Source organism: Pteropus alecto, unplaced genomic scaffold, assembly GCF_000325575.1.
Source record: "Pteropus alecto unplaced genomic scaffold, ASM32557v1 scaffold56, whole genome shotgun sequence".
Classification (NCBI taxonomy): Eukaryota; Metazoa; Chordata; class Mammalia; order Chiroptera; family Pteropodidae; genus Pteropus; species Pteropus alecto.
This window is the reverse complement of record NW_006438871.1, coordinates 1371144-1390148: the sequence shown is the minus strand read 5'-3', so window position 1 is coordinate 1390148 and position 19005 is coordinate 1371144. Positions and strand designations below refer to the sequence as shown.

General features: G+C 56.7%; 1 protein-coding gene across 4 annotated transcripts in view; it reads left to right on the top strand.

Annotated features, from left to right (window-relative positions):
* MAD1L1 (mitotic arrest deficient 1 like 1) overlaps nt 1-19005 on the top strand; it is a 240204-nt gene that overhangs the window by 44789 nt on the left and 176410 nt on the right. For all 4 annotated transcript variants that reach the window (XM_015592494.2, XM_015592496.2, XM_015592495.2 and 1 more), the window contains exon 10: nt 3653-3739. In XM_015592494.2, coding sequence (XP_015447980.1) covers nt 3653-3739 — 87 coding nt within the window. The remainder of the gene's footprint in view (nt 1-3652; nt 3740-19005) is intronic.

Here is a 19005-nt window from a genome sequence, read left to right as displayed (position 1 = left end):
CTCTGGACCTAGAAAGCAGAAGTCGCAGGTGTGGTCTCGGGTGCGTGCATGGAGCAGGCGCTTACACTTGAGCCTTGCCCTGCATGCCCGTGTCGCCGCCCGGCTCACCCACTCTTCCCGGACAGGCTGCGAACAAGATTTGGGGACCGGTCGTGTGCCATGCTGGTCAAGGCCCCACCTGCAGGCCAGGTGCTCCCTCTGTTCTGAATAAGTGGGCTCCCTCCTCGTGACACAGATGTCAGCAGCCGGCTCCTGCGGCCTCCTCTGGCCCGCGTGCAGTCGGCTGTCCCCTCTCAGCACCTCACGCGCTGACCCTTACCTGCAGTGAGAAGGCACACCCGGCATCTCGCCGCGCCTTCGGGGGGACTCTCTCCCCTTCTCTGTGCTCAGCCTCAGCCCTGCGTATCTTGGGAAGCATGGGCCAGGGAAGCGCACACACACTGTGATGTGTTACACCCATGCACACGCATGCGCGTGGGCCTCATTCTGTGCCGTAGGTCAGGGTCCCTGGCATGGCGCGGGCGGTCCCTCAGGTCCTCACATGCTGTGCGGAGCCAGGCCCGGGCGCCGGCTGACCTTCATCAGCAAGCCAGGGAGGCGGGAAGTGCCTGCCCACTCTTGGGCTACGGGAGCAGAACGAGGCCAGAGCCAGTTCTCACGCTGGTCTCCAGGCACCGCTCAGCTGTGACGCTTGGGGGCTCCTCTTTGGAACGGCCCACAGAGCCACTGCGTGAGCCATGTAGCATGACGTGTGGTCTCACCCTGTCAGAAGTGGTCACTGTGGCCCCCCTTTCCACAGCTGGAAAATGCAGCATACAAGTAACTTGTTGAAAAAAATTTCACAACAAAATTATAGAAACTCTTTGAAAAAATGAAAAAATATCAGAAATTCTGCCACTGTAATTTTCTGGTTCTTATCTCTACGCAGATAGAGTTTTAATCTAGTTTCACTTAACCGTTTTTGCTGGTTTTGCTCTATTCGGTATATATGCCTGTGTAGTTAAAAAGAAGCAAATATATTAGCATTAAAAATAGTTTTTCATGTCGCTATTATAATGTCATTGTTTGTCTGGCATATATTGTGACACTAGTCTGAACTTGTTGGGCATGACAGCCTGGCCTCGGAGCCCGGCTCTTCCAGCTGCTGGTTGTGCCTTGGGCATGCCACCTGAGCCTTCTGTGCCTCAGCTTCCTCCTCCATGCAGTGGGGTCGTCCCAGCTCCCAGCTCTTCGGGCTGTGGAATGGATGAAGCTGCATAGTTATGTAAAGCGTTCAGACTAGCGCCTGTCTCCCCGTGTGTGGTGATTTTGCATATTGATCTCATCTCTGAGAAGAAATGTTTCTGTGAACAGTGGGACTTGCCCCCTGGAGCTGTGCAGTGGAGCAGCCTAGCCATTTTGTTTCCAATATGTATTTGTATTGTCTGTAGTGCATTTTGTTGTATTATTATATTTTGAAGTTGTTCTATTATTTATTAAGTTGGCAACAAGTCTGGTAACCTTTCTTACACAGTAGCCAAAGCGGTCACTCAACGTGAAGTGTTAGTTTCCAGAGTTCTTGTAATGCCATTCATAGGTGAATCGCTCTGCCTTGTCTTCTGGGATCCTTTTGGATTTGGACCAAGGTCTGGAACCTAATATTTGTCCATCAAATTGACAGAACCTCAGAGAGTGTTTTCTTGTCAAATGTACAGTAGATGGCTTTCTTAGTGGCGCAGAGAATTGTTTGTATAACCTGCAACATTGTGTGATTGTCTTACGGCTTGGAAGTGCCCCCATTTCACTCTGCAGTGGTTCTAAGTGGTGCCCGAGAGTCACCAGGAAGCCTGTTTGCAGGTCCTGACCCCATCCCCAGGGGTTTAGATTCAGCAGATTGAGAGGTGGGGCAGGTGGCTAGAGTCAGTCTAGATGATTCTGATGCAAATGGTTTGTGGATCACTCTTAACTGTTCTAGATACTTCCACCACCCCACCCTCTTCTGCTGCCACACGCTGTGACACCACAGGTTTCCCACTGGCCCATGAGCCAGACTGCTGTGGTTGTACAAAGGTGTGTGGTCTATGCTCTGGTTCTGTGGGGGTGACCTACCCCTTTTGGCTCAGTGAAAGCAGCCCTGTCTGCCCTCACCGGGAGGGGTGGCACACGCTCAGGTGACACAGGCCTCTGGAGGTCCTGTTCGCGGGAGCACAGATACAGGGTTTGCATGTCTCTCTCTGCATGGGGAGGGGAGGTTGTCAGGGAGTGAGGGCAGCTGGTTTGCTTCATTCGAACGTGGCGCCAGGCCCCTCGAGGCTGGGCGCAAATGGCTGCTTAAAGGTTCCACAGTGTTGAGTTCGGTGTCCGCTGGCTTTGGGCGAAGCGCACACTGAAGGCTCTGTGAGCTGGCTGCCTTGGGTGTGGCCCGCGTGCCGTGGGCAGGCCGGCCTGGGCAGGCGTCCTGAGATGGTGCAGATTCCCTGAGGAGAACACGTCATAAGGATAGCACCTGAGTTTTTCTCTTCATTTGAACGGTTCCCAATTTCCCCTCATTGTTAAATTGTTACATTTCAAATTATCTTTATTTCAGAGGAAATTAGAGAGCTGGAAGCAATGCAGAAAAATACAAGACGACCTTAATATCTCTTCAAAATGTTTCAGAAAAAAATCTCTTGTCTTGAAAGGATTTACTTACTTTGCTTAGTTATTTTTCTACTAGTATTTTTAACTTTCTGATGTTGGAAAACTTGAGGAAGCTCTGAAAAGAATGGAGCTGACATTCAAGGCTGGTTCAACCTCCATTTGAGTTTCTGAAAAGTTCTTTTGCTGATAAATGTCTCTTCACTGTAACTTTCCCATTCGCAGAGCGGGCCTGTATTTGGAGGGTTCGCGTAGAGCTCTCCTGTTCTGTGGCGTGGCGGTCAGTGGGAGTTTCTCCTGCATGGCCCTGGCCTTGGTCCCCTGGATGGCCCTCACCACTCCCTGCCGGGGAGCCGTTCAGCCTGCTTGCCCCCACGCTGTGGCGCAAGTGCGCACACCTGCTGGGTGTTTTCTGTGATGACATTCTCGGTGCCTGTTCTCCTGAGCTGCTGTGCCGAGTTAGACGATGGGCTTCAAATCGGCACTGAGCGCTGCTCACAGCTGAAGCGGACTTGGGACTGGCCGTTTCAGGAAGCGGTAAACTACAGGGCTGCTCCGAGCATTAACCGAGATAATCTAAAACAATTTTACAAATTACAAAGCCTTGTACACGTGGCCATCTCTTATTATTGCTCTTATCATTACTGCTGCTGTTAGGTGGGTTTTGAAAGAGAGGGAGGAAAGGAAACTGAGCGCCTTGAGCACGTCCTCCCTGCCAGGTGCTGGATGGGTGCTTTTCAAACACGTTTCGTATCCTCTGTGAAGTGACACTTTGTCATGTATCTACCTTGTTGTTACAGGTGAAATAAAACCAGGGTTTATAAAAATCATTTGCCCCATGTGCAGTGGCTAGTGGCGGCCTGTGGTCTGCACTCAGGTGGTGTGAGCACACAGTCCCGCACTGCCCTGCTCTGGGCCCAGGCACCCAGCGCTTGACTTGTCCCAGGTCTGTGAATCTTCAGCTGGAGGCATGGCTTTTGGTGGGCACAGCCAGGTCCCCCTCTTACTGGCACTGAGATGTGTTCTTGACCCACAGGACCCCGGAAGACCTGTCCAGGTTCGTCGTTGAGCTGCAGCAGCGAGAACTAGTCCTGAAGGACAGGAACAGCTCCATCACCAGCAGGTAAGCCTGGCGGCCGCGTGTACCCAAGGATGGGCCTGCCTCGAAAGCTGGCGTCGGTGAGCGTGTGCCCCCGGCTTGGCTCAGGGGTGGCCGTGCTTCACCACCCAGTTGGCCTGGCCCGAGCCAGGGGGAGCTGCGGCTGCAGGGTGCCCCCTTTCTGCCCCGTGGCAATGAGACTCAGTGAGGTGACATGATGCTGCCCTCCCAACGACCTGCTAAGTCACTGAGGGATCTCTGATGTCTGGCTTCCTGGTGCGTGGGGTCTGAGAGGACGTGTGGCTGGATTGGGAGCTCCGAGTGACCCCTCGATGGTGTGCAAAGCCGGCCCTGGGTCAGACGTCTGTGTGTGTGGGTACGCTGGCGCACTCCGGGCGGAGTGACGTCCACAGAGACTGACAGGAGAGCCGGCATGCTGTGGCTGCAAACAGAAGGGTCTTGCCATGGCTCTAGCACGTCCTCTCCAGCCTGACACCAGCCGGTGCCCTTCAGTTTTGACACCTCCCGCGTCACACAGACGTTGGCGAATGGCTCAGGCCCATGAAGCTGTCCTCGCTTAGACTCCCGGCATGGGTCCCCGGGTTACGCACACTTTTGTCTGGCTGCAGATTCAGGGGTTTCCTCCTCCTCCCCTTCATAATTTGCTGGAAAGACTCACAAAACTCAGGAAAGTGCGTCATTTGTGAATATTGGTTTATTACAGAGGATACAGCTCAGAGCAGCAGGTGGAGGAGGTGCTCGGGGACGGTGTGGGGGCAGAGCTGCTCTGTGCCCTCTAGGTGCTCTGCCCTCCCAGCACCCCCATGTGTTCACCAACCCAGAAGCCCTCGGAACCTGTTTCAGGGGCTGTGTGGAGTTTCCATGCTCGGTTAAGTCCTTGGCTATTGGAGAGTAATGCAGCCTCTGGCCCCATTCCCCTCCCTGGAGGTTGGGTGGAGCTGAGAAGTCCAACCTTTTCATCCCATGGTTGGTCCCTCTGGTATCCCAGGCCCATCCTGAAGTTGCCTAGGGACCCACCAGGAGTCACCTCATTTGCATAAACTCAGGTATGTTGGAAAGAGTCTTGTTATGAATAACAGAAGATGCTCCTCTCCCCTAAGAGGTCCCAAGAGTTTTAGGAGTTCTGTGCCGGGAATCGGACAAAGACCAAATACAGTGTTCCCCCCTCAACTACAGGGGATATGTCCAAGAGCTCCGTAGGTGTCTGACACCACGGAACCCGCCAGACCCTGATGCGCTGTGAGTTCCCTACCCGTGCATGCCTGCGGTGAGGGTAACTTACAAAGTGGAGGTCAATAGTAGTTATTAGAAATTGTAGTAAATGTTATGTGAATGGCTTTGGGGCCATTATGAAATAAAATAAAGGTGACTTGAACCCGAGCACTGTGATCCCATGACAGTGTGGCAGCCACTGAGTGACTAAGGCAGGAGTGTGCACGGTGTGGAGACCCAGCACAGAGGGATGACTCACGTCCCAGGCGGGACCGAGTGGGACAGCACAAGATTTCGTCAGGCTACTTCAAAACGTGCCATTTAAAACTTAGGAATTGTTTGTTTCTGGAATTTTCCACATAATGTTTTCAGACCGCGGTTGACCATGGGTAACTGGAGCCGTGAATAAGGGGCACCTACTGCACCTGTTTCTCGTTAAACCACACCTGGGCTTCTCCGTGTGGTCTCCCACTGTTCTCCTGTTCTTGGGCAGGGTGGCCACCCAGCTTCGGGGCGTCACACTGTGGCCAGAGAGGAGAGGCTTCCTTCTTGGGTCTCCTTTACGGAACAAGGAGACCTCTCTGAGGACCCCACCGCCAGCAGACTGTCCTTCGGGGCTCATTGCCCCACGCGGGGTCGTGTAATGACGGAAGATGGGATGACAGGGATGAGCTTAAATTAGTCCAGTCTCCACTTGAGTCACTCCAGGAGGGTGGACGGCTGAGTGAGGTTGGGCTCCTCCCGTGAGCAGGAGCACAGGGATAGGCCGAGAGGCAGGGGCCCGCAGCGGGAGCCCTCGGGTACCCTGCTGTCCTCACTAGCTGTGGGTCTGGCGGCTCTGAGGAGCCGGCCTGTGGGCCATTGATCATCCATTGCAGCTGCATCACATGAAGATAGTGTTTTAATGATTTATTAGCAGCCAGAAGGAAGGTTTTCTTATTTGGGGGGCTGATGTCACTTTGAAAATTGGCTTTTAGAAGCATCTGGTTATGTTGGACATAATCACATCAACTTAGTTTAAAAACTTCAAATGATAAAGATTGCCTTTTGCTTTCAAAGCTCCTGTCAGATGAAACAAGCATTGAAAGTGATTTGAAATTAAAGCTTTAACATTTTTCCAGGCGATCCTCTTCATTTTACTTTGAATTTGAAACAGAATGAACTATTAGGGGAAAGGAAACTTGTCTGCACTTTTTTCCCACCAGACTGTGAGGTACTTTCTAAAAGTACCTGCTCTCCCCAGCAGCAGGAACATCCACCTCTGTACCTAGGGCAGCATGAGTGAGGAACAGCGCCTGTCTGAGGTCCCTGACCCTGCTGGCGCTTGGGGCCGTACATGTGGGTGCCGCCGGTCCCATCCTCCTGTGGGATTGGCTTAGGAATGGACTCGCTTCGCAGTGCTCTGCGGTGGGCACGCGGTCTGTCTGCGGGACTCTGGGCAGCTCACTCACCTCTTAGGACCCCTGGGTTCCCTCCGGGAGCTGGCATAGCTGCCCTGGGAGCAGGGTGGGTCGTGGTCACCCCCAAAAGAGCAGCATACTTCCCTCTTCCGCACGATGGTGCCTGTCTGACCGTTCTCTGGGCGAAGTGCGGTGTCACTGCTGTTGGTGACTAACCGGACTTCTAGCTCTTCTGGCACCCAGCTCCCATCCTGAAGCCACCCAGGGAGCCAGGTCATTGGGATGCACATGGCGCAGGGCCTGGTGCCGAGTCTGAGCCCAGTGGACAGGAGCGCTGTCGGTGCCGCGCTCAGTGAGCAGACTGCCACAGGGACAGACAGACAGCCCTGCGGTGAGATCGTCTCTGCAGCACTTCCTGTGTCCGGGCCTCGTGCCCAGTGCTCAGTGCCCAGAGCTCACGTGCGTTACCTCATTTCATCACCTAGCGGTCCCGTAGGAGATGCTGTCACCCTCATCTGCCTCTTCTGGGGACGAGAACAGGCTCAGAGGAGTCAGGGAACGTTCTTAAGGCCTCAGATGATAAGGAGCTCTCGGGCAGCTCCTGTCTCTTCCGTTTATGATAGACTCGCGTGCAGGTTCTGTGCGGACGTGGCAGGAGCTGGGGTCCTGCGCCCCGGAGGCCCTCGGTGCCTTGCGTGTAGTGTCACTCACGCTCGTGGGGTCCGAGCAGCTGCTTTTATGACAGACGGCAGCACGACATGGCTGGTGACCGTGGCCTGTGTATGCAGGGCCAGAACCTTGTGAAGTTGGAACAGCTGGTTTCATTTTTGTGTGTCTTTGAAGGCACTTGAGCAGGACTTGCAGTGTGGTCGGAAGAAGCAGCTTGACAAGGTTGAGGCAAGGGTTCCACAGGGCCCAGGGTGCTTGCAGGCACCCCCCACTGAGGAGGGGCAGGCAGACGTTCACCTGGCCGCCATGCGGCCTGAGCTGGGAGCACACCCTCTGGGGTTTGCCCCGGCATTTGCATCTGCCCCTTGTGCTGCACCCTCGTGCAGCCACCCTAGCCGAGCTGCGCATCCGCCTCTCTGCACGGTTGTTGCCATGGCGTCCTAGCGATTTCAGGGGAGATCGGATACTTCTCTGCCCAGTCCTGGACAGGTGACAGCTGCTAAGGGAGGGACCGATTTAACCTTCCTGTGAGACGAGGGGAAGGAGAACCCCCAGTCCTGCCATGTATGGAAGCTGAGTAGGAAAGCCATCTCCCACTTCACTGGGGGACAATAAGGTGACGACCCAGCTCTGAGCTACATGCCGGGCCACCCACCAGTCTGGAGCGGAGAAGAGTATTTACATGCCTTGAGCTACAGCCTTTGAGCCCTGTTACTGGAGAATCCTAGTTCCATGCTCCACCATAAGTGGACGGGATCTTACTGTCCCTTCTGTCTGTGCCTTTGGACAGCAGGCTAGAAGCCATGGGGGCCTGTGCCTCTTCCCACTACTGGGCCTGGGCCTGCAGGGCGCAGGCGTCCCTGAGCCTTCTACGTGCAAGAGAGAGGATGCTTTCTCCCGTGAGTGGTGAGAACTCAGGCACCAGCTTCACATAACCTCTACTTAACGTTCTGAGCTTTAGTTTCCTTCATCAGATTGGGGCTAGTGTCTTGTAGGGTTATTCTGAGGATGAAGCAAGATGGTGACGACACACCTGGCACACAGGAGCGCTCAGGTGGCGCTGGCTGATGTGGAGGTGTGACATAGCGCATGCCCTGCGGTTGTGAGCCGGTGGTGGGGCAGAGTCCTGGTTGGCAGCTTGTAGGGCAGCAGTTGGGCGTCCTTCAGAGAGCTGAGTGTCGGCGGCCTCCACATCGGCATGCTCCACAGCATGCACGGTCAGGCCCAGCCTCTGGGTCTCCCCTTCGTGTCCTCGGGCAGCTTCTGGGCGCCACCGATCACGAAGACGGGTGGCTGTCAGTGCCGGCGGAAGGAGCGCCGTCAGCACGGGAAGCAGCCCTCCTCTCACTGCTGCCCTGGCTTCAGTTTCGGGTCCTGGAGGCTGACGCTTCCTGCCGGATGCATGCCGAGGACTCCGTGCGTGTCCAGGATTTGTGGGCAGATCTGGGTGTGTCTGCTGTCACTGTACTCCACACATAGCTCACGTGACACTGCTGTGCAGCTGCCTCCGCCCTCGCTGGGCCCCCATGAGCGTCTCGGGGTCTTTGGGACCTGGCGCCCCCATATACAACCTGTGTACTGTCCCCAGCCCTGCTGTTGGTAGAGCGGAGGACACTGTGGGCCAGGCCCTGGACAGGCAGCTGCATTTCTTCACAGCTCAGACTAAGCCACACTGCCTGTCTCAGACTCTGACGGGGCGGGTGGATGTGCCCCGGCGGACGCTCATGCGGGGGTATGTGGGCTGTGACATCTGGCTTCTCAGCTTTGCTGGAAGTAAAGGGCTGCCATTGGACGGTGGCTAGTGGGGTGGAATGGGGGCTTCTCAGGGCCCTGTCGGGGTTCTAGGATCCAGGTCGTCACCTATAAGCACGGCGGTGGCGATGGTGAGAGCAGAGTGTCCATGGGGCCTGTGCCCGCCACAGACCCTGTGCCCCACGCCTCACGACAGCCTGCCTGCGAGCCATGGCGCTCAGGGAGACTGAGCACCGCCTGAGGGCTGGGGAGTTGTAGAAATAGGACTTGAATCTCGGTCTGTCCGTCTCCAGAGCTCTGTGGTTTATTTGAGGATGGAGCCCACATCCCTGAGAAGCACTTGAGAGGCCTTTGTTACTTATGTCTTTGCTCCAGTGGAGACTGCCTAGTGGGCCACTGTGTAGCTGGGGCTGGCCTGCCTGCAGAGGCCTCAGGCCACCTCCCTTGCAGCAGATTTAAGGTAGAATGGCTGTAGAGATGAGCGGAGCGCAGCAGTGACCGATGTGGACACAGATGGGTCTCTTTGAGTCGTGTCTGCGTGGCTGGTGGCAGAATCAGCCGTGGAGCCGCCGTGGACCGCATGTTCCCGCTGCTGGGCTGCTTCCTGGCCTGCTGGTCCCCTGTACAGGTGGCCTTCAGGCACCGCCAGGTCACACCCAGGAGCATGCCAGCTCTGGACTGTGTTAATCACTACAGTTTGCACTGAAGATCACATTTTGTCTCCTCTGGGCCAGAGATGTCTCAGAAGAGCCTTTGGCCTTAAATTACCAGAGGTTGACAGGCCCCAAAGCACAAGGGCGTTTCCTGGGGCCTGGGCCTGGGCCTGGGCCGCGGGCTGGGGAGCCAGGCTGGGCCCGCTCCTCTGGTGCTGCCTCTCAGATGCTGGGGGCTCTATGCAAAGCTGGAGGTGACAATTGTTGTTTACTGAAGTGGGGTCAAGAACAAATGAGTGGACTGAGCAGTCATCACCTATGCCGTGTCTCAGAGAAGGTTGTTGCCCTTGGCTGGTGCGTTTTCCTGGCATCCACCAGGTGGATTGGTTTCTCTGTTGCCTCCCAAGGGTGAGTTAAGAGCAGCGTGACAGTCATAACTCTTAATGTGGCTCTTCTGCTGTTTGTCCAGAGCATGTCGGCTGTCTTCTTGGAACGTAATTAGGCCTTGTCACCCTTGTCACCCTGTGTCTGTGTGAGTTATAGTGCTCTCAGGCCGTCTGGAGCCCAGCAGGGCCAGCGACGGACACAGAAGGTGCATGAGGACCAGGGACCTGCTCTATGCATCTGGGTGGATTTCACGCTGTGCCTGAGGTGGCAGCTGAGGGTTTGGAAGCTCTTGCTGGTCCCAGCACAGGCCGCCTGTGTTCCATCCTGGCCTCACCACCAAGTAGCTCTGTGCCCTGCCCGTCACGTGATGAGCGGTAAGCCTGGTGCTTCCGTAAAGCACTGAGACCGGCGCCTTTGCTTGGTGAGCAATGTTGCTGGCTGTTACTGTAGTCATCACAGTTGTCATTGTCATCCTTTTTTGCGATAACTGGGGAAGTACGCATGCTGAGGTGGTTCAGGGCACAGCAGTGATGAGCTTTCCAGTGGGCACATTAGCGGCCAGACACGTCTCTTGCGTGTGGCCCGAGAAGACCAGGAAGGGTTGAACTTGTGACAAGTATGTGTGAAAGGCAGAGATTGTGGAGTATGCTATGGATCATCTATGGCAGGTGAGGAAAAAGACAAGGGTAGATTCTCAGTGGCAGCGTATGACATGGCAGACCACCTCTTCTGTAGATGGGGCAGGTAAGGGCAGAGGGGACCAGGGGCAGTGCTGGATCTGATGGTATTAAGCCCATTAGACAACCAAGTTAATGCTTGGAGGGGGTCTTGGCTAGCGAGCCTGCAGTCGGACGAGATGTCAGTGGGGGCCAATCTCTTTGGACACGGGCAAGGATGTACCTGGAAGAGGTGCCGGTGCTCTGTACACGGCCTGTGGCCCACAGCACAGGTAGGGCTGCTGGAGCAGTGTGAGGTCATTCCTCCCTGCCCCTGACCTGAATGCCATGGGCGGGGTGCGGGGTGGAGCCGGCGCTAGTCCCCTGGCATCTTGCCCCGAGAACTGTGGCATCCGTTCTCCCTCCCCGGCCTGCGCCTCTCTCAGGTGTGCCTGTGCAGCCGGCCCCTCCCTCCTCAGGGCCTGCACCAGATGCTCCCTGGTCAGCAGGCTGTCCTGGACCACTCTCTCTAGGGTGGCCTGCACCCCTGCCCTGGCCGTGCTTCTGGTGTGCTTGCTCGCCCACCACGAGGGCAGCCCCCCAGACCTAGAGGAGGGCCCGGTCCATGCGCTGCCCAGGAGTGCTTGCTGAGTGAATGAGGAGTGAACAGAAGGCTGGTTCACTGTGCACAGTGTTGTGACAGACAGGTAGTACAAGGCTGGGGTGGGGTGGCGGCCGCCTGTGTAGTGCTGGTCACAGGGCCCCCAGCTTGGCAGCTCTCAGGCAGGAACCCAGGTCGGCTGGGAAGGGCTGAAGGGTGTGGCGGTGCCCCTCTGCCCATGCCCACCTGCTGGCCTGCTAGAGCCATTGCATGGGGCCAGGCTTTGCCTTGTCTCTCTGTGCTCTGTCCACCGCCTCCGTGGGCTTCCAGGGGCTCAGTGACCACCTGGGAGGCCTTGATTGGGAGTCGGAGACCACAGGGGAGCATGAACCGTGCTGTTGACCTTGGGCTCTAGCTGAGCTCTGCCTCTGGCCCTTGCCAAGACGATGTGTGTGCACCCTGTGGGGAGCCTGCCACATCCACTTGTCTGTTAGTCTTTTCTGGAAGAGGCTCGTTTTGCAAGGAGAACATGGAGGCCATCGATCATGGTTACCTCTTGTAGAGAAGCCACATTGTGGAGCGTTGTCCTCTCCTGTCCTGAGAAGGAGGAGCCTGGCAGCGACCACAGCCTTCCCTGCTCCCAAGCGGGACATTCTGTGCCAGGTCTCATGCTCATCTTAGCCAGTTACTTTCTCTGCAGGAACAGCCTCTGGGGTTTTCGGTGATGTAGACGGAGGTTCTGCCTGTCTGTTCAGCTCTGGGTGCCACATGATGTAAACGGGCTCTAGCAGAAGGTATGGACCAGCCTGAATTCAATGGGCTGTCCCCACGAATTTCTTGGTGCAGTCTGCTGCAGGGGAGACGGTCCACGGACGCGCTGGGGCGCGCCTGCTGTGAGCTTGTGGCTCCTGACCAGGAAGCCTCCTCAGGCCATGGTCACATGGTTCACATGCACTGGCTCTGGAGTCCTGGTGTGAGCCCCGGTCCTGGCCACTGGAGGGATGACACTGAGGCACGTCTGTCTCCAGGACGGGATGAGGTGACCCCAGCAGGCACACACAGCTGTGGGGTGTTGGGGTTCACGTTTGCAGCTTCATCCTGCACCTCGTTCCGAGCCTGTGAGGTCTTGAGGGAGCCCTGGCCTTTCTGGAGCCTCCTTCCCTCCCCTGTGAATTGACAGTGACATCTGTTCACACGCTGTGTCTTGGCCCACGTGCGGTCTCTGTGAGTTAGTGTTTCGGCCACCTTCCTTGGCTGGTTGCTTCTACTCTAGACCGTCTGTCGGGGAGGATGGCCGTCTGTCACAGGTCGCGCCCTCTGTTTGAGGTAGACACTTGAAATGGGTGAGTGTGAGTGAAGAAATGCATCTGTAATTTAAACTTGGAGAGTCACCGTGGTGAGTGGCTTCCGTGTTGGGCAGTGTGGCCTTACACCAGTGTCCAGGGTTCGGTTCTGCCATGCCCCATAGTGAACGGTTCCTGAGCATTGCTGTCCGCCCTGTCTCTCTCCATCTGTCTCGCTCGTCTGTAAATGGAGACGGCAGTGGGGCTAACAGGTGGGCGGCCACAGAGTTGGCTGAGGGAATGCGTGGAAGCTGTGTGTTTCAGTGCCTGAGCCGTCGTCGGCTCTCAGCACAGGGCGGCTGCTGTTCCGGTGTGTCAACACCCTCATTGACAACCATGTTACTCTGGTGACAACAGAGAGCCGCTCAGAACTCAAGAACTCACGCGGCCTCTGGATGGCCAACGTGGTCTCCGTTCCTTAACGCCCTCTCTCTGCTGGGCTTACTCGGGGAATTGCCCCGTCTGACTGTGCTGAGGAGGGCAGCTCTGGGTCTGGGCGTTTCCTGGCAGGACTCTGGGTTGTCTGTCACCCCACCCCCCACCCCATGTGGCATTTCGGCTTGGTGCCTGTGCAGGGCTTGTGCCCGGCAGCGGGTGTGAGACGCTCCTTGGAGAGAGAGCCCGCTGGCCTTCGGGGATTGGGGACCTATGCTGGCTGGCCTCCCAGCTCTGCTCCAGGGTTCCTGTGGGTCTGCTCTCACTTCCCCCTCTTCGGAGAGAAGCGCGGCGCCTTTGGGAGCTCTGGCCAGAGTTGCAGGGTTGCCACCCAGCAGGAGGCCCCGGCTCCCTGATTGGGTTCTCTTCTTCCGCTGTGCCCAGGCCCCGTCCCTCTCCTTATTTGGACGGAGCTGCTCGAGGTCCAGGCTCTGTACATTCATGATGGTACCTCTCGTGTCCAACATGGCCCGGCCCTGGCTTGCTGTGTGTTTCATGAACGAAGGGGCAGATGGAGGCCCCCGCTCCCGACGAATGCTGTCCGCCATCCGTGCCTCCGTGCTGCAGAGTGTGCGCAGGCCTGGGCAGCGGTGCCCTGTCTTCACGGCTGCATGAACCGGATGGTGTTGCTCTTTGCCCAAGCCTTTTTGTGACGTCTGGTGAATGCAGACTCCTTACTTGGGTCTGCAGAGTCCTTGGTGTCCTGGCCCCACTGACCTCTCCAGCCCCATCTCCTGGTTTTTCCTGCTTCTGCTGAATTGGCCCTCCAGCTTGTGGACCCCTGTGCCCATCCTGACATTGCACACACCTTCCTTGGCGCGTCTTCCTTGTTGGCGCCGGCTCTTTGTTCAATTCTTGGCTGAATTTAAATTTCTCCGATGGCCTTGGCTGACTCCTATCTAAATTAGGCTTCCGCTTAGATTATGTATTGTGCAATTAAGTTTATCTTCATTTTATGCTAATTTGTTCAACTTGTCTCCATTAGAATGGGGATTGTATCTGGGTTATTATGTTCACCACTGTGGTTCTGGCCGGAGCCCCGGCACCCGGCACGTAGCAGACACTCAGTACGTGGTGAGTGATGCGTGTGTGAGGGTCTTTTGGCTGTGAACGACCATGGCTTGTCGCTCCGGCATGCGAGGTAAACTTTGTTTCTCACTTGGCTCCTATCTTTCTCACACCACGTTTAAACCACAGGGAGATCGCACTGTGTACCCCAAATCCAGCCATCGTGCCTCCTCTCGCTAGTCACTGTCATCCCCCTGATCCCGAGGTCGCCCCTGACTGCTCTCCCTGCTTCCGCCTTTGTCTCTGAGGTCGGCTCTCAGCATCTGTCAGTCTGCGCCTGAGCCCCACAGTGGTAGGAGGGTCCCTTCTGAAACGCGTGTCAGGCCCCGTCGCTCAGTGCAGAACCTTCTGGGGGCATTTCATCTCACTTGCTTTTGGTAAGGACTATGTCCTCCCCCTAGCCCTGCCAGGAGTGGGGGCGGGCAGGTGCCACTCAGCGGTGACTGTGGTATGTGGACCGGTACCTCCCTTTCTCCCCCAGTGCATTCATCAGTCCTCCCGCCCTCTCTCTGAGTTTGATTTCCCGTTTGTCCAGGCGTGGCACTGGTTGAGGTGGATGAGTCTGCACCTTTGGCTGCCTGCCGGCTGGCCTGGCACAAATCCCCTGGCCTCCACCACCCCATCCAGGCTGCGGTGCCTGCCAGCTCACTATAGTCGGCTCTGCCTCACACGACGGCAGATTGATGGCTTAAAACTTCACAGTTTCCTGCTAGAGAGTAAACTTCGCTGTATTGCTTTCTACCTAAGTGTTGCGTTGTCTAATTTCCCTGCTAATGGCACCTGAGAAGGCTGTCGTCGAGGCTTGTGACCGTGCAGACAGCCTGGCGTTCTCAGTACTGCATCCCTCTGGGCAGGCAGGCAGCGTTGTTAAGATTCATGGCTCTGAGAGCGCTGGACTTCCTCCTGCGGTCACCACGGACACCTGGACGGAGTGCCTGTCCTGTGTTGGGCCGAGCCCAGGATGCAGAGGATGGTCCGAGGGCGGGGCTCTGTGTGTGCACACGCCGTTCCCTGTGTGCGTGCTCACACACTGACAAAGCATAGGGTGTTTGTCCGGTCAGAGAGACGTGTTTATTCTCTGGCTACAAAGTAGATCAAGGAATGTTTTTAGAAGTACTTTTTGAGCTAGATGATGAAGAACAACAAAAACTATCAGAAAACGCATACCTGGTGACTCAGAGGCAGGGTGTCTGCAAAAGGGTGACTGCCTGCACGGGAGCGTCCCGCCCGTGGGCTGGCTTGTGTCTGTCCTGGTGAGACACCCTGATAGCGCCCTTAGACCGCGGCCAAGGTCTTCTCATTGCCGTCAGGCTGCTCGGCCCTGCGTGTTTCCCGTGAAGCTCCAGGGCCATTCTTTCTCTGTCCTGCACCTTTTATCCCTGGCTGCCCCTCAGTCACACCTGGGCTGTTCCTGAGCTGACACCCAGCACCCTGTCTGGACTGCAGTGGACATGTCGTGTGCTTGCTGGAGTGCAGGCAGATCGATGACCAGAGGCAGGATGGTCATCTCTGTCCACAGTGTTAGCTTCTGCGTGGGGCTGGACCCCTTCAGGGGCTTTGTTTTCTTTACCTCCAGAATGGAGGGCATGAGCGTCCCCTTCCCAGGGTGATGGTGGTTAACAAGCCCTGAGCACAGCACCTGGCCCAGCGCCAGGGCTCAGTAGCTGGCAGCTGTTATCAGTTCTGCCAGCTGAGGGATTTCTTGTTCCATAGAACCTTTAGGAGGGCGTTGAGGGTCCAGGGGGCCTACAGCCCGTGTCTGGTGTCTGACACCCATGTGCTGACTTGGGCCTCTCACAAAGTCAGAGTTTGTCTCCCTCCCTCAGCTGGTGCCACGCAAGGACTTGTAGTTGATGCCCCAAAGCTGTGTCACTTGAGGGACCATCAGCAGCAGCGAGTCTTTCTGTGTGAAGTCTACTTGAGGTGGCGGGCTGAGCAAGCGCGCCTGTGTTGTGCAGCCTGGGCACACACACAACTGCTGCCCTGCAGCCTCCGTGGTCGCCCGGGGTCTCCTGGCCTTCTGCTCAAATCTGCCCTCACTCTGGTTCCCCAGCCCCTTCTTTCTTGCGGCGGGAGAAAGAACACAGCCCATGTGACAGTAGCATCTGAACTGAGGGACCCTGGCCCTGCCTGCAGTGCTGCGTTTGGACGGGAGGTGGTGCTGGCAGCACTTGCAGCCGCTTCCTCCTGCTCGGGCCTCCCACCCTGGGGAGTGCTGGCCCAGCCCGTCAGTTTGGTGTCTGACTGGAGAGCGTGCGCATGCGACATGCGTGTATGTGTGTGTGTATTGGGCCGGGGGCGGGGGGGGGAGGCAGGCGTGGTGGAATCATGGGGGCGGTGACTAAAAGAACAGGGTGAGTGGCCGGCTGGCTCCCCCAGGTGCTTCTCTGGGAATCTCTTCTCTCGTTAAATAGCGGTTTCTGGGTCCTCCAGTTGCTCCCCAATCTATGTAGCTGAGACCCTCCGGACAGGCCCTGCATTGCACTGGTGGCCTCCCCACTGTGGCCATGGGACCTGCTTGAGTCACTGTCATTCTCCAGACTGTAACTGTCTGGCTTCTGTCCCCGAGCTCGCCTCATCCCTAAGAGAATGCAGTCGCCCTGGGCCCAGCAGGAAGTCTGGGCTCAGGTTCACCACGGGCAGTGCCTGGTGTGGCTGGGACGGGGCGAGTGTGCACAGCGGCTCTGGCGGGAAGGCCTGGCTCAGGCCAGGGCTCTGCGCTGTGGAGATGCAGCTTCAGACAGGCCGGACAGCGGCCTGTGCCCCGCTCATGGAGTGGCTCTCTTCCTGGGCCTGCGTGGAGGGGAACCTAGCGGGTGCATGTAGACGTTCGCCCTGACCCAGTAGGTGTCCCTGCGCCCAATGCCCGATGCTTAGGAGTCTGTGACGCTTGTCCGCTCTGTTACTGGAGACACAGTACAGCCTCGCTGGGCTCTCCTGACCCTGGCTTGGGTGAGGAGGAACTGAGGTGTCACTCTGGGGCCCTTCCACTGCATTCTGCCCTGGGTTGGGCAACTGGCCCAGTGTCTGAGGTTGTACTGGCAAGGACACTAGATTAGGTCCTTGTGGCTCTGGAGGGGACAGTGGCAGGAGCGGTGGTGGCGGGCAGAAGCTCCCTGGGCCAGCCTCCATGGGTAGGACGTGGGCCGAGGTTGGGCCTTGCCTGCCCACGGGACTCCGGGCACAGGCGCTGCCCCTCTTGACATAGCCTGCCACTGCAGCCGCTCTTGTGGCCTCTGCAGCAGGATGAGATGCTGTGAATATTTCACACCCAGACTGTTTTCTTGCATGTTTTGCATTTCCATATTTAAAACGACATTTACATATTCATGGACCTTTTAAGTAAATTTTTATTGTTAGGGGATGTGGAAGTGGATATGATGCAAAACTCCCCATTTTATTCAAACCCTGGGAAAAAAACATCCCTCAAATGAAGCCAATTTCTGAGTAGTTAGCTCTGTAGCCGGCTGCTGCAGGGAGATTTCTCAGGAAGCCCGTGCGTCCCAGGGTTCACGTAGCCGTCCCTTGGCTGTGGACACCAGGCTGGGTGGCCCAGAGGCCTGTCACCCTCTTGGGTTTCTCCGTGCTGGGACCCTGCCTCCCATCGTGTGCTGGGGACCATGTCCCCATTTCCCTCCTGGCAGATCTCAGGTGGACAGGTCTCTGGTTTTGGAGACGGCTGGGCCTTTCCTGGGCCTTTCCCAGGCCTGCCAGGAGGCCTCCTGTGGGAGAACCCAGGCTGTCCCAGGAGTGCACGGCACGTTCCTCCGTCCCTTCTCCTCACTTACTGTATCCAAAGTGCCCGTCACTGTAACACCTGCCCTGCCCCGGCCCTGCGCGGTGGCAGTTTGGTATAGGGAGAGGACCTAGCCGCACCAAGACAGTGGCTGTGTGCCCGGCTCTGCTACTGCCGAGATATGTATAGGAGACCTGCAGGCTTTGGGGTCCGGCGTGAGTCTCGTCCTCAGCCAAGCACAGTCCATGAGAATGACTGAGTGCTCCAGGGCAGGTGAAGGCTCCAGAACCCACAGAGTAGAGGCGTGATGGCCTGCCACGTGCCTTGGTGGTTCATGGGTTGCACTGGAGCAGATCCGGGCTCACTGGAGCCCAAATAATGGACCACCAGACTGGAAGGTCCTTGGGAACCAGGGAGACGGGGCCCAGGAGAGACCTTCGTGCAAGACTCCACCCTGGGCCATAGGTGGGGTCAGCCCCGGAGTGCAGATTTTTCTGATCGCAAGGCCGTTTATTTTTTTAACATGAGATCTTTTTCATTATCTCAGACCTTTCTGAGTAGCACACAAAATCTTAAAATCCATAGATGACAAAAGAGTAAATATGACTGTATAACAAATTTGAAACTTTACATGGCAGAAAACACTATAAACAAAGTAAAAAATCAGATGATTTAGTCTGTTAATTTTATAAGCAGTATTTCAGTATTTCTGACTGTGAACTTGGCCCCCAAGGTCTAGGCACACAAAGCCACCTTGCATTGTTGCAAACCCCTGAGCATCGCCCGCACTTTCACTCTCTTGGAGGTGGCCTGAATGGAGGGTGCTCCAGGGTGGACTCCAACAGCAGCCCTCAAAGTGAGTCACTTGCCTGTATGACCAGGAGGTGGTAGGTACCATCAGGGTGGTCAGGTGGCCACATGGGGGGGCCGGCCTTCTTCAGGTGCCGGGATGTCTCGGACCCAGGCGTGGGAAGTATGCTGGCTGCTGCAGGCGTTTGCTCTCTGCTTGGAGACCCTCACACTGGCACACACTGGGACACCTTGGGTCGAGGTCTCTGGTCCAGGTTCTTCTCGTGGCTGGCGAGGATTCTCAGGACGTGTCCTTCGCCCAGCCCAGCCTCTGGCAGCATTTGAGTGACAGCTGCTCCCAGCACTTTTGTCGCTTCTCCCCACACTCAGGGCTCAGAGACGGGGGCCAGGTTAGGCTCCAGGGCCAGGGGCATCAGCCGTGTGGGCTGTGTGCAGCGGGGAGGAGACACCTGGGCACACCTTCCATGGCAAGCTGTGGGCTCGAGACCTGTGGACTTGGGGGAGGGCGGGCTGTCCTGTGGGCTCAGTGGCTGTGGGTGCTCCCCTA